The 26,644-nt window shown below is 45.8% G+C and overlaps 1 protein-coding gene across 3 annotated transcripts in view; it reads right to left on the bottom strand.

The window, feature by feature from the left end:
• Positions 1-26,644, bottom strand: part of LOC127569802 (neural cell adhesion molecule 2-like) — a 1,233,142-nt gene that overhangs the window by 28,356 nt on the left and 1,178,142 nt on the right. Inside the window, exon 16 of one of the 3 annotated variants that reach the window (XM_052014712.1) lies at positions 2,506-2,651. The exons of the other annotated variants lie outside the window; for them this stretch is intronic. Within the exon in view, the coding sequence (XP_051870672.1) occupies positions 2,563-2,651 (89 nt within the window). The 3' untranslated portion in view covers positions 2,506-2,562. Of the gene's footprint in view, positions 1-2,505; positions 2,652-26,644 lie in introns of those variants that run through there. 3 annotated transcript variants of the gene reach the window in all.

Genomic DNA, 26,644 nt, shown 5'->3' with positions numbered 1-26,644 from the left:
TATAAGATGATGAGAGGTATTGATAGGATAGATAGTCAGAGGCTTTTCCCCAGGGCTGAATTGGTGGCCACAAGAGGACATAGGTTTAAGATGCTGGGGAGTAGATATAGAAGAGATGTCAGGGGTAAGTTTTTTACTCAGAGAGTGGTGAGTGTGTGGAATGGGCTGCCGGAAACGGTGGTGGAGGCTGATATGATGGGGTCTTTCAAGAGACTGTTAGATCAGTATATGGAGCTCAGTAAAATAGAGGGCTATGGGTAAGCCTAGTAATTTCTAGGGTAGGGACATGTTCGGCACAGCTTTGTGGGACAAAGGGCCTGAATTGTGCTATAATTGTTCTATGTTCTATGTTAATCAACGACTCCATTGCCCATGAACCATGGCAGTACCAGGGTGATAAAAGTGAACAAGGTGCATCTCGGACAGTTTCTTGTCTTACTGAAATAGTTTTTGTTGGTAGAAACATAATGGACTGATTGGAATATTTTTACCGAAAGAATTCAATGATTGTAATAATCCCAATCTTTCCAAGTTCATGGCATACTTTCAGATTTACCGGGAACTGGCTCAGGGTTGTGATATTTAAAAAAGATACCAAATATTATTTACTTACAGAGTACCTATTACAACACTTCCTCAGCCACGGAGTAGGGAGATGAGACAGGGTACATGACTCTCGATAGTCGACTGTACATCAAAGCCAATTTACTCAAAAATCAGATGATTAGAACAGCAGAAGAAAGAGAGACTGCAGCAGCTTCTCCCAAGAAGAGCAGGGAATTTCCCCAGAAACAATGCAGTGAGTGGAGGATAGACTTGTGGACAAATAAAAAACAATTTTGGTCTCTTACAGGGACATGGTCAACTACCCAGTCACTTGCACTCTGGCTGGCTGTAGAACAGTCACTAGAGGCTGCTTCATTTGTAGGGTTTGTGATTGGTGTGGGAAGGGTGGGGGGGGGGGTGGTGTGTGGGGCGCAGAGACCAGAGATTGAGGCAATTCAAGGGCAGCTTGATCTTGGACTCTGAACAGTTCTTGTGCTTTCTTCACCGAACGTTGCTTCTCATCCAAACACCACCAGGTGGGGCTACAGAGCAGGATAGCGAGGTGCAGATGACAGGATTCAACACAACCCCCGGAGAGGTAACACACAAGATGCTGGGGGAACTCAACGGGCGAGGCAGCATCTAGGGAGGGAAATGGACGGTCGGTGTTTCGGGTCGAGACCCTTCACATGGACCGAAAGATAGAGGGGAGATGGCTGTTATAAAGAGGCGGAGGAAAGGGTGCGTCAAGAGCTCACAGCTTGACCTGTGATTTCCATCTATCACCTGCCAGCTCCTGCTCCACCCCTTCTTCCCTCCACCTCTTTCTACTGGCTGTCTCCCCTCTGTCTTTCAGTTCAGGTGAAGGATCTCGACCTGAAACGTTGACTGTCCATTTCCTTCCACAGATGCTGCCTGACCCACTGAGTTCCTCCAGCATCTTGTGTGTTGCTCCAGATTCCAGCATCTGCGGTCTCTTGTGTCTCCACCGGAAAAGGTGATTGGACCACACAGTGCTGGCACCTGGAAATCTGATTGGTTAATTGCACTGCCTGTCCCTTGCTTTGTACCATCAGATCCAATGAGCCTCACGTCTACCTCACATCTATCCAGATTCCTCATACTGTTTAACTCAGTATTCCCAATCCCCTGACATCAACCAGTCTAACGGCCCCTTCCACACAATTAGCACTCCAGTAACTCCTCCCCACTGCAGGATCCGGATCCTTTCAGCAACCTCTCCTTCCTGGTGTAAGGACCCAGTAACCCTGCGGATGGGACAGAGGCGACGAATCCAATTTCAGGCGGGGGTTCCAATGGGTGACACGGAACCCAGACGGGACGACTTCCTGATCAAAGTAAAGCGATGACAACAACGTCTCTTCTTCCAAAGGGGTCTCTCAGTCGGCAGGCTCCACGACCCCAGCGGCAAGCCAGTCTTCGTTGTTGCATCTGTCTAAAACTTTGGTAAGGCCACACCTGGAGTACCGCGTGCAGTTCTGGTCGCCCCAATACAGGAGGATGTGGAGGCTTTGGAGAGGGTGCAGAAGAGCTTCACCAGGGTGTTGTCTGCCTTAGAGAGCATGTCGGCTGAACCGAGCACCAACCTACCCCTGCGGCTGGGAGGCCACGTGCAAAGGCGGCGCAGTTTTAAGGAGAGGTTGGACAAAGTTGAATTGTTTTCCCTGGAGTGTCAGAGGCTGAGGGACGACCTGGTAGGAGTTTATAAAGTTACTGGGGTTATGGATCTTGTGCAGGCAGATGGGACTAGCTTAGATTGGCATCACTGTGGGCCAAAGGGCCTGTTCCTGTGCTGTACTGTTGTGTGCTCTGTGTTCCACGAAGGAGTTGTTATGTTGTGTCAACTCAAGTGTCAGCTTCAGACTTTTGGATCATCTCAGGTGATGTGTTGACAGTGAAGGAGAGTTAGGGGAACCCGTTAGGAATCGATGGGCTTAAGCCACACAGAGGGTTCGGTGGAAGGCGTTGAGCAGGGGAGTTGCTCAGGGACCCGGCTCAAGGCCACAGCCTGGTGATGCCAATGACACAGACAAATGTGAGATGGGCGGACAGTGGTTGGTGTGATGGCTGCAGTCCATTGGTGTCTTCGATGATGTTGAAATGATGGTTCACCGAGAGAGAGAGAAGGGGATGGGCGATGGGGGGGGGAACGAGGTGGTAGGGGAGGGGGAAGAAGGTGAAGGTGGGGGGGGTGTGAGAGGGGTAAGGGGAACGTGGAGTGGGGTGGGGTAAACAGAGAAGAGGGTTGGGTTGGGTGGGTGATGGGGTTTGGAGGCATTGGGTGGGGGTGAGGAGGTGTTTGGGGTGTGCAGTGATGGGAGTGGGGCATTGTGTGTTTGGGGAGGGGTGTGGGTTGGCGTTTGGAGGAGGGGAGTAGGGGAAAGGGTGGGAGTTGGGGAGAGGGGTTTGGGGTAGAGGTGTAGGGTGAGGAAGGGATGGTGGGGTGTTGGGGAGGTTAGTGGTGTGGGATGGGATAGGGAGAGGGGTAGTGTGAGGGTGGGGGTGGAGGTGGGAGTGAGGGATGAGAAAGTGAGGGGTGGGGAGAGGATGAGGAGTTTGGGAGAGGATAGATGTTGAGCGGTGGGGACAGAGGAGGGATGGGGAGAGGGGAGGGGGTGAGGGGTGGGGAGGGGGATGGAGGGTAGATGTGCAGAGGCACATGGGATGGAGAGGGGAGGGGGTGATGGGTGGGGAGAGGTGTAGAGGGGGTGTGGATGCGTGCGGTGGAGAGGGGGGGTGAGGTGTGGGGAGGGGAGGGGGTGTAGAGGGTGTGTGCAGTGGAGAGCGGAGGGAGTGGGGGGTGGGGAGAGGGGAGGGGGTGGGTGTGGGGGTGAGGTGTGGGGAGAGGGGAGGGGGTGAGGGGTGGGGAGAGGTGTCAAGTTAGTGTGGAGGGCACGTGCGGTGGAGAGGGGAGGAGAGGGGGTGGGGAGTGGGGAGGGGGGTGAGGGATGGGGAGAGGTGTAGTGTGGAGGGTGCGTGTGGTGGAGAGGAGGGGAGGGGTGAGGTGGATGGTGAGATTAATGACAAATCACAAAGGTGGAAGATATTGGGAAGGGAGGGAAGACACAGGAATGACCATAAATTAATAATTTTTCAATAATAATGACAAACTTGCACAATGACAATCACAAAACCAAACATTTCCACAGCTAACACAACAAAGCGAATGAACCCAGTGCCACCAGCCTGGAGAAGTTGGAGAGACAGTTTTATGTGATTCCTCCATCTACTTTGAACTTTTAAAGAGAAACTTGTTGTTGCTTGTGTTAAGATAGCAGCTGGAGAACACTCAGCCAATACATCACGGGCACATCCCTCCCCACCATCAGGAGTATCTACAGGAGGTGCTGCCTCAAGAAGGCAACATCCATCATCAAAGATCCCCACCATCCGGGCCATGCCATCTTCTCGCAGCTACCATCGGGCAGGAGGTACAGAAGCCTGAAGTCCCACACCAGCAGGTACAGGAACAGTTACTTCCCTTCAACCATTTGGTTCTTGAACCAACCGGCAAAACCCTAATCACTACAGTTTAGCAACACTATGACCACTTTGCACGAAAACAGACTGTTCTTTTTTGTTCTAATTGTGTTCTTTCTTGTAAAAATTGCATATAATTTATGTTTGTTTCTTGTGAATGCTGCTTATCTGATGCTATGTGCCTGTGATGCTGCTGCAAGGTTTTCATTGCACCTGTGCACACATAGACTTGTGCATGTGACAATAAACTTGACTTTGACTTTGAAACAAGGAGCCAAATCACTTACTGCCACCAAATGTCACCTTCTATAATGTTTCCTGAAGTCAAAGCCGAGAAAATAATTTATTCATGAATGTTATGATTGACAGTGGACAGGACCTGTTTGGCATTACATGGTATTGGCATCAAACACAATAGGATTTGCTCTGATCACTGTAGTTCTTACACTTGGAATAGTAAACAAGGGAACTTTTCCCATCACATACTTGAAGCTCGGTGGATAAAGAAATTTGGCATGTCCTCTGACTCTCACCAACTTTTACCGATGCACCATAGAAAGCATCCTATCTGGATGTATCATGGCTTTGTACGGCAACTGCTCTGCCCAGGACTGCAAGAAACTGCAGAGATTTGTAGACACAGCCCAGCGTGTCACGGAAACCAGCCTCCCCTCCTTGGACTCTCGTCTTTGCCTCTCACTGCCTTGGTGAAGCAGCCAGCATAATCAAAGACCCCACCCACCCAGGTCATTCTCTCTTCTCTCCTCTTCCATCGGGTAGAAGATACAGGAGCCTGAGGGCACGTACCACCAGACTCAAGGACAGCTTCTATCCCACTGTGATAAGACTATTGAACGGTTCCCTTATACGATGAGATGGACTCTTGACCTCACAATCTACCTTATTTGACCTTGCACCTTATTGTCTACCTGCACTGCACTTGCTCTGTAGCTGTGACACTTTACTCTGTGCAGTTATTGTTTTTACCTGTACTACCTCAATGCACTCTGTACTAACTCAATGTAACTGCACTGTGTAATGAATTGACCTGTACGATTGGTATGCAGGACAAATTTTTCACTGTCCCTCGGTACAAGTGACAATAATAAACCAATACAGGGGTCTTAGTAAACCCAAACCTAGAATGGGAGCAAGATGTTGTGAGGCCATCTACAATACTGGAATGACATCTACCTACAACGCAAGGTGTGAATTAGTTCACTGTTCCTCCAAAAAAGAAATTCTGAGAGGGGAGACGTTGTTATGCGGAGCACTCACCAAATTAAGTCCTAAGTATCACACGTTGTTATTCACCCATGGAATGTGCTCATTGCTGACAATACCAGCATTTATTGTCCATCCCTGCTTGCCCCTGGAATGAGTTACACATCTACGCCATTGGTGGGTCTGGAGTCACGTATAGACCGGCCCAGGGGAAGATGGCAGATTTCCTTCCCCGAAGGAGATTAGTGAACCCGATGGGTTTTTACAACAATCACCATTATTGAGTCCAGCTTATTTTAAAAAAATGAATTCCAGATGATTTAATCACTTAAAAATACATTTCCCAGTTTCTGTGGTGGGATTTGAACTCACGCCTCCAAATGAATACCAAAAGCTCTGGGTGCTGGTCCTGAGACTTAACCACTATTCTGCCAAGGCATGTGATACACACCACACCCCTGACTAGAAAAGGCACAACTCCACCCCATCTGACCAAAGGAATTGTCTATTCTCATTATCTTCATTAGCCACTTTATAGTTCAGTCATACAGCATGGAAACAGGCCCTTCAGCCCATTGAGTCTGTGCTGGCCATCAAGAACCTATTTATGCTAATCCCATTTCCCAGCACATGGCCCTTAGTCTTCTATGCCTTAGTGTTTCAACTGTTCATCTGAATGCTTCTTAAATGTTATGAGCGTACTTCAAGGTTCCAGTATCACCGGGAGGTTTGTTGGGGAGGGAGGAAGACAGATTTACTCTCAAGCAGAGAAACATCATAAACATCAACAACAGTGACTTTCATTCAAACAGCAACCTAACATCACAAAAACTTTGCAGCTATGTTACCAAATAATGAAATGATACCAAGGTATCTAAAAAAAGTAGTAGGGCAGCTATAGGGTATCAGGAGGCGAGACCCTTGCAGTGGATACCAGCCACAGTATAGAAAATATAACTATCACTGGAAATTTATAGTGGGGATGGCATGGGGGTGTGGTCATTCGATCCATCATGTTTGTACTGCTTGAGAAAGAGTTACCCAACCACTTGGGTAAGTCACAGTGCTCCAAGTACACATCCAAGTATTCTTTCAATGTGACAAGGGTTTCTGCCTTCACTACCATTTCAGGCAGTGAGTTCCAGAGCCTCCGCACCCTCTCGGTGAACATACTCCCCCTCATCTCCTCTCTAATCTTCCCATCACTTTTTGATAAGGAGAATGGCTCCTTCCTATTTACTCCATCCAGGTCCTTCAGAGCTTGGTACATCTTTTAAGACTGCCCTCAACCTCTTCTGTTCCATAGAAAACATCTCCAGCTTAGACAGTCCTTCCTCATGGCTACAGCTTTCCAATCCTGGTAACATCTTCAGAAATCTCCTCTTCACCCTCACAGGGACTCCATTCTCATTGGAGGAGGAGAATGGTAAAGCTCGGATTATCCAGGGACACTTCTGTATGCTTCTTTGTAGTTTTGTGATGAACACTGACAGCATTATAGAGTCATACAGCATGGAAACAGGCCCTTTGGCCCAGCCTGTCCATGCTGACCAAGATTCCCATCGAAGCTAGTCCCATTTGCCTGTGTTTGGCCCATATCCCTCTAAACCTTTCCTATCCATGTAACTGTTCAAGTGCTTTTTAAATGTTGTTAATGTACCTGCCTGTACCACTTCCTCTGGAAGCTCGTTCCATATACACACCACCCTCTGGGTGAAAAAGTTGCCCCCCAGATTCCAATTAAATCTCTCCCCTCTCATGAGGGGAGAGCATTTTCCCTGAGGGGAAAAAGCCTGCATGCATTCACCATGTCTATACTCCTCATAATTTTGTATACCTCTATAAGATCTCGCCTCATTCTCCTGCGCTCCAGGGAATAAAGTCCTAACCTTTTCCTATAACTCAGGTTCTCAAGTCCTGGCAACATCCACATTAATTTGCTCTGCACTCTTTCAAACTTTTTGATATCTTTCCTGCGGGTAGGTGACCAGACCTGCACACAATGCTCCAAATTCAGCCTCACCAATGTCTGGTACAACTTCAACATAACATCTGAACTCCTGTACTCAATGCCCTGATTTATGAAGGCCAAATGCCAAAAGGTCTCTTTACAACCCTACCTTCCTGTGATGCCACTTTCAGGGAACCATGGATCTGTATTCCCAGGTCCCTTTGTTCTACCGCACACCTCAGAGCCCTACCATTCGCTGTGTAAGCCTTACCCTGGTTTGTCCTCCCAAAGGGCATCACCTCACTTGTCTGCGTTAAATTCCATCTGCCATTTTTCAGCCCATTTTCCTAGCTGGTCCAGATCACACTTCAAGCTTTGATAGCCTTCCTTGCTGTCACTACGCCCCCAATCTTGGTGTCATCTGAAAATTTGCTGATCTAGTTTACCATATTATCATCTAAATTATTAATATAGATGATAAACAACAATGGACCCAGCACTGATCTCTGCGGCACACCACTAGTCACAGGCCTCCAGTCAGAGAGACAACTGTCTACTACCACTCTCTGGCTTCTCCCGCTAAGCCAATGTTGAATCCAATTGACTACTTCATCCTAAATGCCAAGCGACTTAACATGTGGGACTTTGTCAAAGGCCTTGCTAAGGTCCATGTAGACAACGTCCACTGCCTTTCCCTCATCAACCTTCTTGGTAATCTCCTCGCAAAAACTCTGTTAGATTGGTTAGTCATGACCTACCATGCACAAAGCCATGTTGACTATCCCTAATCGGGCCCTGTCTATCCAAATACTTATATACCTTGTCCCTTAGGATACCTTCCAGTAATTCACTCACAACAGACGTTAGGCTCACTGGCCTATAATTTCCTGGCTTATTCTTAGAGCCTTTCTCAAACAACAGAACAACATTAGCTATCCTCCAGTCCTCTGGCACCTCACCCGTGGCTAAGGATGTTTTAAATATCTCTGCCAGGGCCCCTGCAACTTCTGCACAAGCCTCCCACAAGGTCCCAGGGAACACCTCGTCAGGTCCTGGGGATTAATCCACCTTCATGCACCTCAAGACAGCCAGCACCTCCTCTTCCGTAATCCGGATACAGTCCATGACCTCACTACTCTTTTGCCTCAGTTCTATAGTCTGTCTCCAGAGTAAATATAGATGCAAAAAATTCATTTAAGATCTTCCCCCCATCTCTTTCGGCTCCATGCATAGATGACCATGCTGATCTTCAAGAGGACCAATTTTATCCATTGTTACCCTTTTGCTTTTAATATAACTATAGACACCCTTGGGATTCTCTTTCACCCTGTCTGCCAGAGCAACCTCATGTCCTTTTTTTGCCCTCCTGATTTCTCTCTCGTGTTCTCTTGCATTTCTTATACTCCTCCAGTGCCTCATTTGATCCTAACTGTCGATACCTTATATGCGCCTCCTTTCTTTACCAGAGCCTCAATATCCTGCGATAACCAAGGTTCCCTAAACCTGTTAGCCTTGCCTTTTATTCTAACAGGAACATACAGATTCTGTACTTTCAATATTTCACTCTTGAAAGCCTCCCACTTACCAAGCATCTCTTTGCCGGAAAACAACCTAACGCAATACACGGCTGCCAGATCCCTTCTGATGCCATCAAAATTGGCCTTCCTCCAATTTAGAATCTCAACCAGAGGACCAGTCCTATCCTTTTCTGTAATTATCTTGAAACTAATGGAATTATGATCACTAGATCCAAAGTGTTCCCGTACACACACTTCTGTCACCTGCCCTGTCTCGTTCCCTAAGAGGAAATCCAGTATTGCACTCTCTCTAGTTGGGACCTCTACATATTGATTGAGAAAACTTTCCTGAACACATTTGACAAACTCTTTCCCATCCAATCCCTTTTGTTACGGACTCAGTGAATGTCCCTTTTAGATAGTGTGTGTGTGTGTGTGTGTGTGTGTGTGTGTGTGTGTGTGTGTGTGTGTGTGTGTGTGTGTGTGTGTGTGTGTGTGTGTGTGTGTGGCGTGCTTACGTCAATAGAAGATAAAGGACGTAATGACGTTGTTGAAGAAGCAGAAGAAGGAGAGAGAGAGAGAGAAAGAAGGGAGAGAGACACCAGCCTGCTAGTGTTCTCTATCGATGGATGAGAAACAATAACTGTGTCTGCCACTGAAATCCATGTATGGAAATTGGAAATAATCCGGTGGAGTTCACTTTGTTGCTGACCTGTAGAAGGAAACAGGTATTTGTGTGGACGACCACGATTCGGATGCTTTTCGGGGTGAGGAAGTCACTACCGAGTAAACACTGAAGTGTCGTTTGGGTTCCATCGTGGAACATTTGGACTTCGTATTTACTCTCTCTCTCTGTTTCTTTACATCTACGTCTTATCTTCAGACAACGGTGGTTGTTGAAGAAGCCCTTACTTATGTTTCACCTTATGGCTAGCAGAACTGAACTTTAAGAACCATTCCTGAACGTGGAGTTTGGGACTTTGTCACACACACACGAAGAGTTTAGTTTTTGGGGTTAATGTTCAAGGTTTAACATTTTTGAATTCTAACATACTAACATTTTTACTTCTATTTTTCGTATTATCATAAGTAGTGATTAATAAAATAGTTTTTAACACTGAATCATGCTCAGTGTGTTTCTTTTGTTGCTGGTTCGTGACACTTTACAGTATGGGAGTCCCAGTCAATATGTGGAAAGTTAAAATCACCTACTATCACAACCTTGTTTTTCTTGCAACTGTCCGCTATCTCTCCACAAATTTGTTCCTCTAAATCCCACTGACTATTGGGAGGTCTATAATATAGTCCCATTAATGTGGTCATCCATTTCTTATTCCTCAGTTCCACCCATATTGCCTCAGTAGACGAGCCCTCCAGTATGTCCTCTCTGAGCACTGCCGTGACATTTTCCCTGATGAGTAATGCACCCGTCCCCCTTTAATACCTCCCCTTCTATCATGTCTAAAACATTGGAACGCCAGAACATTGAGCTGCCAGTCCTGCCCCTCCTGCAACCAAGTCTCACTAATGGCTACAACATCATAATTCCACATACAGATCCACACTCTAGGTTCATCTGCCTTGCCTACAATACTCCTTGCATTGAAATGGATGCATCTCAGAACATTAGTTCCACCATGCACATCAATGGCAATTTCTGTCTTTGCTTGTAGTATTAACACCTACTTTCCCCACAGCCTCTCCACTTGCTGCTCTGCCACTTTTGTTTCCACCCCCCTGCAACTCTAGTGTAAAGCACGCCCCCCCCCAACCGAGCAGCACTAGCAAACCTTCCTGCAAGGATATTGGTCCCCCTCCAGTTCAGGTGCAAACCGTCCCATTTGTACAGGTCCCACCTACCCTGGAAGGGAGCCCAATGATCCAAAAATCTGAAGTCCTCTGTCCTGCACCACCTCCTGAGCCACGTGTGAAACTGCACTACCTTCCTACTTCTTGGTTCTCTAGCACGTGGCACGGGTAGCAATACTGAGATCACCACCCTGGAGGTCTACCTTTTAACTTAGCACCTAACTATAAAATAGAGGGCTATGGGTAGGCCTAGTAATTTCTAGGGTAGGGACATGTTCGGCACAGCTTTGTGGGCTGAAGGGCCTGAATTGTGCTGTAGTTTTTCTATGTTCTATGTTCTAACTCCCTGAACTCACTTTGCAGGACCTCGTCGCCCTTCCTGCCCAAGTCATTGGTACCGATGTGGACCACGACTTCTGGCTGCTCACCCTCCCCCATAAGAATGCTGTGGACTCGAACCGAGACATCTCCGACCCTGGCACCTGGGAGGCAACATACCATCTCCACCAACAAGGAGATCTTCAAGAGGCAGTGCCTCAAGAAGGTGGCATCCGTCATTAAGGACCCTCGCCATCTGGGACATGCCCTCTTCTCGTTACTACCATCGGGGAGGAGGTACAGGAGCCTGAAGACCCCACACTCAATGATTCAGAAACAGCTTCTTTCCCTCCGCCATCAGATTTCTGAATGGTCCATGAACTTCACCTCGTTATTCCTATTTTATTTATTTATTTTTGGTAACTTATAGTAATTTTTATGTCTTGCACTGTACTGCTGCTGCAAAACAACACATTTTGCGACATATGTAGGTGATAATAAACCTGATTCTGATCCAGGGGTCTCATTCTCGTCCACAGAATCTCTTATCTGTTCCCCTAACCACTGAATCCCCTATCTCTACTGCACGCCTCTTCCCCCCCACCCCCCCCGTCTGTTCTGAGCCACAGAGCCAGACTCAGTGCCAGAGACCACAGGGGTACCCTGAACTGACTGCCTATCCCCTTTCCCTCTCGTGATGCTCACCCAGCTAGCTGCATCCTGCAACCTGGGTGGGCAGGCATGGCAGTGTAGTGGTTAGCGTAACGCTTTACAGCGCTAGCGACCCGGGTTCAATTCCGGCCACTGTCTGTAAGGAGTTTGTACGTTCTTCCCGTGTCTGCGTGGGTTTCCTCTGGGTGCTCCGGTTTCCTCCCACATTCCAAAGACATACAGGTTAGGAAGTTGTGGGCATGCTATGTTGGCACTGGAAGTGTGGCAACACTTGCGGGCTGCCCCCAGAACACTACACAACAAAGATGCATTTCACTGTGTGTTTCGATGTACTAATAAAGATATCTAATCTTGTGACTGCCTCTGTAACTCCTATCATCTCCTCAGTGTCCCGAATGATCCTGAGTTCATCCAGTTCCAGCTCCCTAACGTGGTCAGTAAGGAGCTGCAGCCGGATGTGCTTCTCACAGGTGTGGTCATCAGGGACACTGGAGTTCTCCCTGACTTCCCACATCCAACAAGAGGAGCACACCACAGCCCCAACTGCCATTTCACTCTAACTGTGGAATAAGACAAAAAAAGACCTTACCTGAACCTCACCTTAGCCTCCGCTCACCAAAGCTTCCTGAACCAAAGACGAATCAATGGTAACAACAAAATAAAATAAAAACCATACCTGTTCTTACCCATGCCTTCTCTCTGAAGCTTTTTTTTCCTAAAGAGCTGCTCTCACTCTCCAAACTTGGGCCGCTTACTCCGCCTCTTCACGCTGAAATCTCTTGAGCCAAATCCTCAGCTCCCCACTCTAACACTGGCCCACTCCTCTTGAGCCAAAGCCTCAGATCCCCACTCTAACACTGGCCCATTCACACAATGGCCACTCTAAAATGGCCACTCCGCTTAACCTTGACTTCTTTTTATTGGCTGTGTCAATTAGCTAATTAGCCAATCAGCTATTAGCTAACAATTTGCAAACGTGCCAATTGCAAGGTCCTGCTAAATGAAACTCAACAAGTCCCGAGACTTTCCTGCTTGGAACTTTCGCCTCTGGCTCCGAGTCCTGAGACCATGTACTTGTACTCCTAGAAATTTGAGAGGAACTATCCAACCTGCTCTCTCGACTGGTGACATGGCTGGGAGTGGGATCAAGGTGAAAAGGTCAGCCAATTCTGAATTTCTTGAAGCTCTTTCTAAATGTCTAATCGCAGGTCAATGTTTCATATCCTAGTTTGCTACAATATTGATCTGAGTGTCTTTATAGAAGGTAGAAGCTCCATGAACATGATCAATAATACAGTGCAAACCTGATTTGAGGTCGGTGCAATTCTGACAGCATTTCTTGTCCGAATATATATCTTTATCCTACTAAAAAGGTCAAACGTTCCCTTCTATAAAAAGCATTAAATCGGCTGCTGCAGATAAATGGATCTGTAACTGAGACTAAAGGCTTCTCCTCCTCTCTCTGCACTGTCCCGAAACCCTCCATTCCATTAATGCAAGCAACCAGGCAGTGTTTTGCTGTGAAGATAATTCAATTATACAGTGCTTTCAAGCTTGTAGAAAATGTACTGAGAAAATTGAGTAAATCAGAAAGCCAATCTTAGTCATGGACTGGTAAATCGATTAGACTGTACATTGATAAAGCAAGAATAATTTATAAGAAAACATTCCACTTAAGATGAAGAATATTAATTCTGGGGAAGAGCAGGATCTATGCATTGTGACTTCTCTGTGCACCAGATGTTGCCCATCAAAGTGTTAAAACATTTTCTGATGAAACAGCATGCACATGCCATCCCTCAAGCCAAGATAAGCAAGTGCACGCTTATCTTGTCCAATATGAAACAGCACATACACGGTCCTGCATGAGATTTAATGAACTGGACCACAGTGACCGCGAATGAGGAAGATAAGACACAGGAGGAAGTGAAGGGAAATAACATTCTGTGGTGAAGTCATCGAACCCACGTCAATAATGGTGACAGGACTTTGTATTCACCCTGGGGAGTTCGAGTAAAAGTTTCCCCAGCCAAATTTCCCTCATGTTGTTGCTATAAGGATGGTACCTCAGTGAATTAGCAAGGCTTTGGAGTGCTTTGTAAGGTTCCCGCTGCGCTGGAAAAGCAGCCAACATAATCAAAAACCTCTCCCCACCCGGTCATTCTCTCTTCTTCCCCCTCCTATTGGGCAGAAGATACAAAAGTGATACATGTACCACCAGGCTCAAGGACAGCTTCTATCCCACTCTTGAACAGGATTCTTACATGTTAAAGATAAACTTTTGATCTTCCAATCTACCTCATCATGGCCCTTGCACCTTATTGTCTGCCTGCACTGCACTTTCTCTGTAACTATAACACTTTATTCTGCATTCTGTTTCTTTTTCCTTTTGTACTACCTCAACAAAATAAGATAAGAGATATTTATTAGTCACATGTACATCGAAACACACAGTGAAATGCATCTTTTGTGTAGTGTGTTCTGGGGGCAGCCCGCAAGTGTCGCCACGCATCCGGCGCCAACATAGCACGCCCACAACTTCCTAACCCGTACGTCTTTGGAATGTGGGAGGAAACCGGAGCGCCCGGACGAAACCCACACAGACATGGGGAGAACGTACAAACTCTTTACAGACAGCAGCCGGAATTGAACCCGGGTCACTGGCGCTGTAATAGCGTTACGCTAACTGCTACACTACTGTGCCTGCCCATTACCATGCATGTGCATGTATGGAATGATCTGTCTGGATGGCAGGCAAACAAAAACTTTTCACTGTACCTCATACACGTGGCAATAATAAACCAATTACCAATTTCTGGCGGTTCCATTACAGAGAAGTAGTGACAGAGGGAAGAAGGTAACCAAGGATGGACAGGCCAGGGTGCTTGTGAAAACAGAAATGTAAATGTATAATTTCCAGTGGAAAAGGGCTGAGGGCTGATCAAAGACGCCTGTAGAATTCCGAAACACTTTAAAAGAGGGGACACAAACATTTGTAAAGAAAAGCAAGATTGAGAGCAACATTATAAGAGAGTCACCAGGAATCGAGAGGAGAGGGAGTGGGAATCACCAGCATAGGGAGTGATTCAGGCAGATAGGTTGAAGGGAAGCTGGATAAACATATCCAGGAAAAGGGAATAGAAGGTTTTCTGAATAGTTAGGAGGAGGCTTGAGTGATTATAAATGCCATCTTGGGCTCAATGGCCTGGCTTTGTGCTGTGTACAATAATTAGTTCCATTTAAAAGTGAATCATTGCTTGCATGTTAGACCATAAGTCCATAGGAGCATAATTAGGCATTCGACCCATGGGGTCTGCTCTGCCACTCAATCATGGCTGATTTAATTTAACCACATTCTCCCACCTTCTCCCTGTAACCCTTAACCCCCTTACCAATCAAGAACCTATCAATCTCTGACTTAAATACACCCAGTGACTTGGTCTCCACCTACCTCTGTGGCAAAGGAATTTCACAGATTCATCACTCTCTGGCTGAAGAAATTCCTCCTCATCTCAGTCCTAAAGGGATGTCCCTTTATTCTTGAGGCTGGGCCCTCGGATCTGAGGCTCTCCCACTAATGGAAACACACTCTCCAATGTCCACTCCATCCAGGCCTTTCAGTATCCAGTAGGTTTCAATGAGATCCCCCTCCCCCACTCCTTCTGAACTCCAGTGAGTACAGGCCCAGAGCCATCAAACACTTGTCATAGGTTCATCCTTTCATTTCCGGATCATTCTAGTGAACGTCCTCTGGATCCTCTCCAGGGTCAGCACATCTTTCCTTATAATAAGGAGCCTGACGTTGCTCACAATATTCCAAATGCAGTCTGACCAACACAAACGTGGTCTGACTAACGCTGTCTTTCTCCATCTGGAATCAGATGAGCTTGCAAAATGGAACTAATATGAAACAATGGAAGTCTCAGGATGAGTCCAAGGCTGTGAAGTTTGTTTGCTTCAATTCCTCTGGAATACTAATTGCTGTTTCATTGAGGGTGTGTGACAAATCTTGGCCCTTGTGCTGGAGATACGAGGAGAGACTGGCAAAGTTGAGAGTGCATGCTCCAGAGGAAGTTGAGCTCATACTTCACGGGTGTACTTGAGACTCCAAACAGTGCAGGCAAAATAAATACAAGCATGTTTAAAAGAGATCCAACCATAAGGATGTGATTAAGCTGGAAAGAGTGCAGATAAAATTCACAGGAACTCAGGCCTGACGAGAGGGCGTGTATTGTGAGGAGAGATTGGACAGGCTGGGACTGTTTTCCCTGGAGCGAAAGAGGCTGAGGGCTGACCTTGCTGAGGTTTATAAAGTTGTGAGGGGCATTGATAGTAGATTGTCACAGTCTTTTTCCCAGGGTAGGGGATTCTACAAGGAGAAGGCATAGGTTTGAGGTGAGAGGGGAAAGATTTGAAGAGGATCAGAGGGGCAAGGTTTTCCACACAGAGGGTGGTGCATATATTGAATGAGCTGCCGGAGGAAGTGGTGGAGGCAGGTACAATTAGAAACATAGAAACATAGAACACCTACAGCACAATTCAGGCCCTTCGGCCCACAAAGCTGTGCCAAACATGTCCCTACCTTAGAAATTACTAGGCTTACCCATAGCCCTCTATTTTTCTCGGCTCCATGTACCTATCCAACAGTCTCTTAAAAGACCCTATCGTATCCGCCTCCACCACCGTCGCTGGCAGCCCATTCCATGCACTCACCACACTGAGTAAAAAACACCCCTGACATCTCCCCTATACCTACTCCCCAGCACCTTAAACCTATGTCTTCTTGTGGCCACCATTTCAGCCCTGGGGAAAAGCCTCTGACTATCCAACTGATCAATGCCTCTCGTCATCTTATACACCTCTATCAGGTCCCCCCTCATCCTCCGTCACTCCAAGGAGAAAAGGCCGAGTTCCCTCAACCTGCTTTCCCTGTAAATCTCCTCTGCACCCTTTCTATGGCTTCCACATCCTTCCTGTCGTGAGGTGACCAGTGAGGTGATGTTTAAAAGACATTTGGACAGGTACATGGATAGGAAAGGTTTAGAGGATATGGGCCAAACTTGGGCAAATGGGACGAGCTTAGATGGGCATCCTGGTCTGCATTTTCCACACTGTATAATTCTATGCCTTAGTTAATCAATAAACCTAATGTTGGGTGACAGAGTTATTGGACAAATAATCTGGTAGTTTGAATTGGTAGTTCAGAGCCATGAGTTCAAATCCAACCATGAATGGTGGTGCATTCAGATCTAAGCAGTTAAATAAATCTGGAATTAAAAACCTTACCCCAGTAATGGTGACCACAAAACTAAGGCTTTGTTGTCAACCTGTGTCTTTGTTCGGATGTGGCTCATGCATAATTCTGAAGGACGACACAGTGATGTAGCTGGTAGACTAAACTGCTGCCTCACAGCTCCAGTGACCCGGGTTTGATCCTGACCTCGGGTGCTGTCCGTGTGGAGTTTGCACGTTCTCCCATGACTGTGTGGTTTTCCTCTGGGTGCTCCAGTTTCCTCCCACATCCCAAAGACGTGCGGGTTGGTGGGTTGATTGACCATTGTAAATTGCTCCTCGTGTAGGTGGGTGGTGGAATTTTTGGGAATGTGGGGAGAATAGGTATGAGGAAAATTACTGGGGAACAGGATTGATGGGACTGCTCTGTGAGCTGGCATAGATTTGATGGGCCGAATGCCTCCTTCAATGTTGTAAATGAAAATAATATGGAAAGGCCCAAGCATAGCTACAAGAGCTGGATAATAACTACATACACACTAAAGTGCTGGAGGAACTTAGCAGGTCAGGCAGCATCCAAATGAAGGGTTTTGACCCAAAACGTCAACTTTCCCTCCACTGCCTGACCCACTGAGTTCCTCCAGCGTTTTGTGTGTTGTTCCACGTTCCAGCATCTGCAGTCCCTTGTGTCTCCTAATAACTGCATACGTCAGTTGAACTATAAAGGACAAAGAGTTTTTACATAGTAGGTGATGAATGAGTACATCGACAATTCAAGAGGCACCTTAAAATTATGTATTTTTTTTAAAGGGAATTGGTTGAAAGTTTTGAGAGATATTAAGAGCTGTGAGGACTTGCAGGCATGGGAGCCAGCCACAGACACCAGAATGGTCTTCAGCAGGTCCGGCAGCATCTATGGAGGACAGTCCATTTCCCTCTGTAGATGCTGCCTGGCCTGCTGAGTTCCTCCAGCACTTTTTGTGCATTGCTCCAGATTCCAGCATCTGCAGAATTTCTTGTGTCACCAGAATGGTCTTGCATCTTGCTGCAGTTTGATTCGATGGTAGAACACACTATCAGAATGATGAAGGAACCATCCATAACTTCCGCAAGTGAACTGAAAAGCCTCATAGGAATATGGGGAAAGCTGGGGTAAGCCCTATTAGAAAGTCTGGTGGATTGCGTGAACATAGAACATTGAACGTAGAACAGCACAGGACAAGAACAGGCCCTTTGGCCCACAATGATTGTGAAAACCACAATACCAATATAAAACCAATCCTATCTGCCTGCACACGGTCTATATCCCTCCATTCTCTGCCTGTTCACGTGCCTGTCTAAATGCCTCTTAAATGTTGCCATTGTATCTGCTTCCATCCCTTCTCCTGGCAGTGCTTTCCAGGCACTCTCTGTGCAAGAAAAACTTACCTCGCCAATCTCCTCTGTCCTGTAGGACCTCTATAATTATCAAGGCACTTCTGAGGTAATTTTGGCTGGAATGACCTGGGCTGCGGCAGACCATTCATAAGTTGGAAGTTCTTTCTCTTCTCTCCGATCTCAATGGGGCCATCGAGACAATTTCTTCGAGGTTTTGGCCTGTTTCTGAAATGGTCCTCATTGTGACCAGTCCGACCCCCTACTTAAAACTGTAAAGATCCCAGACTTGGAAATCAATGGGTTTCAGAAATCAGGACAAACGTCTGCCATTCATTACACTTATGATCACACAGCCAAACTGGCAGTGTGATCTTGAAAGGAGCATCTGTGAGTCCCTTTGATCAATCTCTCTGAAAAACTCTTCCACAGAGTCCAAACCATGAAGTTTCAGTTAACGCTTGATAAAATAACGTACAAATTGGGAGAAAAAAGTGCTAACAAAATTATTTTCAAAATTTCTGACAATTAAAATCTGTAGGAATGAGCCTCCACAGGTAGAATTTTAGTGCTGGAGAGGTCCTTTGATAATGATTATTCAGGCCGTTAAATATTAGCTTATACAAACGCACAATTTCGGGCATGTGCAGTGGGTGTACCAAGGGAAAGTACTGAAACCTCGTACCATTCAAGTGACTGTGTGTTAAATTCTGGAGTATTGCATTCAGTTCTGGTTGCCCCATTATAGGAAGGTTGTGGAGGCTTTGGAGAGGGTGCAGAAGAGGTTCACCAGGATGCTGCCTGGATTGGAGGGTATGTGTTATAAGGAGAGGTTGGACAAACTTGTGTTCTTTTCTCTGGAGCGGCGAAGTCTGAGGGGAGACCTGATCAAAGTTTATAAGATTATGAGAGGCATAGATAGAGTAGACAGCTGTTATCTTTTTCCCAGGGTTGAAATATCTAATACTAGAGGGCATGCACTTAAGCTGAGAGGGGGAAAGTTCAAAGGAGATGTGCGGGGCAAGTTTTTTTTACACAGAGAGTGGTGGGTGCTTGGAATATGCTGCCACAGGTAGTGGTGGAGGCAGATACAATGGAAGCTTTTGAAAGGCTCTTAGATAGGAACATGTATATGCAGAGAATGGAGGGATATGGACTATGTGCAGGCAGAAGGGATTAATTTAGTTAGGACTTGATTACTGGTTTAATTAGTTTGGTACAACTTTGTGGGCCAAAGGGCCCGTTCCTGTGCTGTACTATGTTCTACGTACAGTCGGAATGAATCTTGTGGTTGCCTGAGGTTACCTGGAGAGTGACCTACAGTTTGCAGTATGTGATCCCTGTGAAGACAGTGAAGGAGGAGGATGAGAGGGGACTTGATAGAGGTGTACAAGATGATAAGAGGCATAGATCGAGTGGACAGTCAGAGACCTTTTCCCAGGGCAACAATGGCTAACACAAGGGGACATAATTTTAAGGTGATTGGAGGAAGGTATAAGGGGGATGTCAGGGGTAAGTTTTTTACACAGAGAGCGGTGGGTGCGTGGAACGCACTGCCTGCAGAGGTTGTGGGGGCAGATACATTAGGGACATTTAAGAAACTCTTAGATAGACACATGAATGATAGAGAAATAGGGGGCTATGTGGCGGGGAAGGGTTAGATAGATCTTAGAGCAGGATAAGATGTTGGCACAACATTGTGGGTTGAAGGGCCTGTACTGTGCTGTAGTGTTCTATGTTCTATGTTCTGAGAAGTTGCTCACTCTCACTGCAAGATCTATTTATTTCACCTTGGTGCTGCAGGTTCTTCCATTTTGCAAGCACAACACCAGGCACTCTTTATTGCGAAGCCACAGTGCTTTAATGTATTTATTTTTGCAGACAGACTCCACTCACAAATCCGTTATGATCTGGGAACAGCTGACAGCGGGCAGCACACGGTAACACAGTGATGAATGATGCAGCAGCTTGAAGTAATTATCAACCTTACAGTCCAATAATCACACTCTCTCCGTAATCTCTACCTTAATAATTCCTTTGAATTACTTGCATTCTGACACACACTGAAAAGATATATTAGCCTTCAGTGTTTGTACAAGGTGGGGGCCGCACAAAATGAATACACGTTCTGGATGGTTAGCAGTGGTCTCCTAGGTAAATTTAAACACTTTCTGACACGTTATCTGCGCTCCTCAGAAACCATAATCCCTAAATGATTTATTGCAATATGCTGTGTTAACACACTACATATGTACATGAATTATGAAAACATAAACAAATGAGTTGAAATAAATATTTCATTGCTGTGTCGGTTGTTCTGACGAATCGTTATCAAGGAATTCAAATGCCAGTCTCCTGTTCTGGTAGAGCCAAAACCTTAATTTCCATATTTTCTTACAACACAGGAGGAGGCCATTTGGCCCACCGAGTGTGGCTCATGGAACTATCCCATTCCCCCACTAATATTCCTTGTAACCTATTCTCCCCACATTCCCATCAATTCTCCCACTGATTCTACCACACAAGGGGCAATGTACAGTGGTCAATGAACCAAAATGATTATTGAACCCACCAACTTGCTCCTTCACAGATCCTGTTGTTTTAAATTTCATTTGAACGGAGGTTGGGATTTTCTGATTAGGTTCACCCTAATCCATGATTTTGCACAAGTGAATTTAACAGGTGAAAATCTGTGGACTGAGAAATGCAAGTGCGAAGAATCACAGTCCCTGTGTTTAAAGGCTTCAAAAAGGAACTGTAACTGAGATTAGATACACATCCTTAATTGCTCCAGGGAAGTGAATAGCTCATGAGTGTATTTCAGAGGTTGATTAAAAGTCTACCATATTGGTGGGTCTTCAGGGTAAGGATGGTGGATGTCCCCTCCTGAAGAATATCAGTTGACCAGAGGTGTTCACAAGTTCTGTCGTCTTCTTATTGCAGAATCAGCTGCTAAGTGGGAATTGAACAAATCTTGCATGTGTGTGTGTGTGAAGAGAGAAGGATTGGGTGAATGTGCTTGTGAGTGGGTGTATGTGAGTGTGTGAGTGAGTGTGTGTGTGTGTGTGTGTGTGTGTGTGTGTGTGTGTGAGAGAGAGAGTGGGTGAATGAACAAGTGAGTGAATGTGTGTGTGATTGTGTATGAGTGTGAGTTTGTGTGTGTGTGAGAGAGTTTCGATGTGTATCTTTGTGAATGAGTGAGTGAACGTGTGTGTGTGTGTGTGTGTGTGCGCGCGCGCGCATGTGTTCGTTGATAGAGCAACACCGGTGATGATAGATCTTTAACATCCACCTGAGCCAGTGAAATGTCTCAGGTTAAAGTTTCTCATCTGCCACAGCCCTGCACCGGGGTGCCAGTGGAGTGTGAGACCTCACAGCGAGTACTGTTCACTCCACCCTACTGCCCAAGTTAGGGTTTGCCTCAGAGATGGCTGGTGATTGGGGAACTCAGTGAGTCATGTCCGATGGACAGTGAAGTATAGAAGTTATGACAGAGGAATGAGAGTGAATGACAGTCAAATCTGACACAGCAAGAGAGGTAAGGAAAGACTGAAAGCGAAGGTGAAAAGAAGCAAGAACAAAGTGCACAGAAGAAGTTAAAAAATGTAAAATTAAAACAACCAAAATGTTTAGTTACAGGTTCCTACCTGCAGGATTGTGAGTTTACACTTCCAATTGCTTGTTTTCAGGGTGTCTCAGCAGTGAGTTCTACATTGTGATCATCCATCGCATCATTAACAGGGTGCTTATGCCATGAGACATCAGTACTAATGATCTGTGGCAAGCTCCATCCACATTTACAGTAATTTCTTGGCACTACTCACAGACACGGTAGGCAGGATTTCTTGGCACTATTCACAGGCCCATATCGCCCCAAAATTCATACCCTGAAGCATGCAGTATCCACACAGCAAATCACTATGTGTTTGTCATAACTCATTTATAGAGCAAACACCAATATTTCTGGGTTCAGTTTCTGGACTGGCAACTCAAAACCTTTAGTGAACCAAAGCAAGGAATAGTCAGAGTGATACAGTACAGAAACAGGCCCTTCAGGCTATTGAGTTTGCACAATCCAACCCTAATTCATTGTATTCTCTCCACATTCCAATCAAGTCCTACTCTATCAACCACTAACACATGAGGAGCAACTTGCAGTGGTTATTTAACTTACCAACCTGCACATCTTTGGTAATGTGAGAGGGAACAGATGCAGTCACAGGGAGAACATGCAAACTCCATACAGGCAACGCCCGAGGTCAGGATTGAACCCGGGTCTTTGGCACTGTGAGGCAGTGGCTTTATCCACTGTGCCACTGACCTACCCTGCAACATGTCCAGCATTTTCTGGGATTTTGTTTCAGATTTCCAGCATCAGCAGGGTTTTGCTCTAGTGACTCCAATCTTCAAGTTTTATACACCTCTTTCACCCAGCTTCCACAACTGAATGGGATCTTCACGGGGTTTATCAGGGAGAGGGAAATATATGAGGGTAAAGCAGCACAATGCAGGATTCATGTATCAGCTTCCAGGGATTGAAACCATCAAACCTCTCAGTGCTGAACATACAGGCCATCCCAAGGCTATGAACACCTGACGTATGGACATCCCTGACATACGAACGCGCTCCCAAAATATTGTTAAATTCAAAAGTCCGACGTATGTACATATGTTCATTCCTGCGAGCAGCAGAACTATTTCCTCTCTCTCTCCACTTTTAGTAATTGTATTATCTTCTCAGTCTTATGTGCTTTTGATGCTGTTCTTTACAATACTAAGGAGGTGTGGTTACCATATCGAGTGATTTCTGTGTATTTTCCAACTTAGGGACAAAATCGACTTATGGACGTCTGCAAAAACAGAACTGGTTTGTTACCCAGGGGCATGAGGGGCATAGACAGAGTAGATGTTAAGAAATTATTCACCCAGGGCAGGTGTCTAGAACCAGAGGGCATCCATTTAAGTGGGTAGGAAGTTTAGAGGGGATCTGAGGAAGAATATTTTCACCCAGAGAGTGGTTGCAATCTGGAACGCACTGCTTGATGGGATGGTGGAGGCAGAGGCTCTCCCAACAGTTAAGAAGTATCTAGACAAGCACCTGGATTGCCAAGGCACAGAAGGCTGCGGACCAAGTGCTGGTAAATGGGATGAGTATACTTAGGTACTCGATGGTCAGCACGGAAATAGTGGGCCAAAGGGCCTGTTTCTGTGCTGTACATCTCTATGACTATCTACAATAGCGATGATCTTTATAGTTAGGAAGCCCTGTGGCATATTAGCCCGCTCTTGAAGAGCATTTGAGCTTTAGATGGAGAGAAAGATTAAAAAGTAAACTTCCTTTCAAACCCAGGGTTAAAGCTCAATGAATTAAAACAGGAAGCAGGTCGAGAGAGGCCAGGAGGTTTGTGCTTTGCTGTTTCAGGTAACATTGTCACTGTCAGAGACAGTTGTCTTCTCTCTTGATGAAATGCCATTGACTTGACACATTAACTCTGTTTCTCTCTCCACAGATGCTGCCTGACCTGCTGAGTGTTTCCAGTACTTTTTTGTTATGTAGATCTTGGAAATCTGCTTGGCTATAACATTAAGCAAACTCACTCCCACCACAGCCAATCCCCCACCCAAGCCCAAGGACTTATAATTGTTGTGTCCCATTGAGCTCAGGTCAGGTAGCTGGTCTGTACCAGGGGTGGGCTACAAAGGATGGAAAACAGGAGGGAAGAGCAGAAATAAAATCAGACAAATCACAATCGTCCAGCAGCCATCTTGAAAGACAGATCTTGCAGTTCAAGATGGCAGCTCAACCCCACCTTCTCAAGAGAGGTAAGGATGTGCCAGCGATATGATGTTACTACAACACCGTTCATGTCCCTTTCAGTATTGAAGTACTTTGTAGCCAATGAAATGCATTTGAACTGAATTGGAAATATATCAGTGTTCCTTCATTGTCATTGGGTCCAGTTTCATGAACTCCCTGCCCAACAACACTGTGGGGGCACCTTCACCAGAAGGTCTGGAGTGGTTCAATGCAGCAGCTCACCATCACCTTCTCAAGGGTAGTTAGGGATGGGCAATAATTTTGGCCTCACCAGTGACACCTGCATCCCGAAAAATTTAATTAATAAAAATGTTACTGTTGCCACTTTGAAAATTGAGCGGCCAATTGCCCTTCAGCGTGCTCTCACAGACATTGAATGGATAATGACCAGATGATCTACATTGGCGTTGGATGGGAGATAAACATTGCCCAGTCTTGATGAAGGGTGTCGGCCCGAAACGTCGACTGTTCATTTCCCTCCATAGATGCTGCCTGACCTGCTGAGTTCCTCCAGCACTTTGTGTGTGTTGCTCAGGACACCAGGAGGAGGTGAGTTTGTGGGTTAAGGTCCGATCTATTGAGGTCTGAGCTCTCTTTCTGTCACTCTTATCATCTCCCTGTAACTCTCCTGCTCTCTGTATCTCAGAGAGAGAGAGGAAGAGAGAGAGGAAGAGAGGAAGAGAGAGAGAGAGAGAGAGAGGGAGAGAGAAGTTGAGGCAGAAATATCGTGCTTTGGCCCATTCTATGGAAATGTTGGCTTTCAATTGGCAGGCTACACTGTATGAACGTGTCTAATACGTTTTCCAGTGATAATATTATACTCAATTATAGCAGCTGACACTCATTATTATTCAGTATTAAGCATGCCGTTGCATGGCTAATCACAAAGCTTACTTAACAGATGGTCTGCAACTGGTACAAAGCCATTTATTGGTGGCCTAATGATGAAGAAATTACAATGATAATAAGAATTTTTCTGTGATATTAGGGTACAGGAGCTGAACATGTTCACTCAAAGCACCAACACCCGGGACAAATGTTGGTGAGCAAAGCATACATTGTCTCCTTAACTAAGAAAGAATAAACCTGCGATAGTGGGAGTATAGTGAAAGTTCACTAGATTGGGTTCTGCAATGGCAGTTCTGTCATGTGAGGAGGGCTTTATTTTCGAGGGATAGAGAGTCATAGGGTGGTACAGCACAGAAACAGGCCCTTCTGGCCCACCACTTCCTTGGCGACCCTTTTGTCCATCTACACTAACCCCATTTGCCTGCATTAGGATAGTATCCTTTTTCTACTTAATTGTCTGCTAAATGTCTCTTAAATGTATTAATTGTAGCTGATTCTACTACCTCTTCTGACAGCACACTCCAGATATCGACCACTCTCAAATCCCCTTTAAATCTCCTGCCTCTGTCCTTAAACCTGTCCCCTCTTACTTTTGATATTCCCTTCCCACCCTGGGAAAAACATTCTGACTGTCCACCCTATCTATGCCGATAGGGTAGAATGAGACGTGGCTTCACTGAAACACACAGTCCCACGGCTGAAAAGTCAGCACTTAAGTCTCAAAGTAAAGAGTAAGCCTTTAGGACTGAAATGTGGAGAAATTTCTTCACTCAGAGGGTGGTGAATCTTTGGAATTCTCCTGTGGAGGCTGGAGTCAGTGATTGTATCTCAAACAAAGATCGATAGATTAATCAAGGGATGTGGGGATAGGGCATGAAAATGGTGTCGAAGCCATGATATTATTGAATGGCTGAGCAGGGGTCAAATGCCTTCTGTTTCTTATGTGTCTGTGCCAGCAACAAATAGAGTGATTAGAACTAATCCCCGTTCCCAGCTCTTGGCCCATATTCTTGCAAGTACTTACAAATACCTTCTATACAAATAGTTTCTAAGTGTGCTGAAGGACTCAGAGTTCTAGACCCCCACTACTTTCTCAGGGACGCCCCTCTAACCTTTCCACCAGTTTCCTTAAATCTATTCTTCATTATGGTCAATCCCTCTACTAAGGGAAATGGGTTTGTATTCTTCACCCTGTCTACACCTCTTGTAATTGTGCACGTCCCAGTTAAATCTCTCCTTGACCTCCTTTGTTCCAAGAAAACAACCTCAGCCCATCTAATATCTTCCTATGACAATAATCCTCCAGTCCTGGAAAGCCTCCCCTCCATACCTCCGGTCTGGTCACACCCTCCCTGTGGTGTGGTGACCAGGACCTACCTAGTGCTCCAGCTGTGGTCCAACTAATGCCTTTTACAGTTGTGGTATTGGTAATGGTATTGGTTTATTATTGTCACTTGTACCGAGGTACAGTGAAAAACTTGTCTTGCATACCGTTCGTACAGGTCAATTCATTACACAGTGCAGTTACACTGAGTTAGTACAGAGTACATTGAGGTAGTACAGGGTAAAAATAATAACAGACTACAGAGTAAAGTGTCACAGCTACAGAGAAAGTGCAGTGCAGGTAGACAATAAGGTGCAAGGTCACAAGATAGATTGTGAGGTCAGAGTCCATCTCATCGTATAAGTTCTGGTATTAGTTCCCTGCTCTTGTATACTCCACCTCAGTTAATAGAAATTATCTACAGTCATTCTGAGCAGGTTAACTACTCATCTCCTTGACTCATTCTAGGAAGGATGTGGGAGCTTCAGAGAAGGTGCAGAGGAGATTTA

This window comes from Pristis pectinata, chromosome 4 (genome assembly GCF_009764475.1).
Source record: "Pristis pectinata isolate sPriPec2 chromosome 4, sPriPec2.1.pri, whole genome shotgun sequence".
NCBI lineage: Eukaryota > Metazoa > Chordata > Chondrichthyes > Rhinopristiformes > Pristidae > Pristis > Pristis pectinata.
Note: the sequence above shows the minus strand (reverse complement) of the source record. Positions and strands in the feature narration are given on the sequence as shown.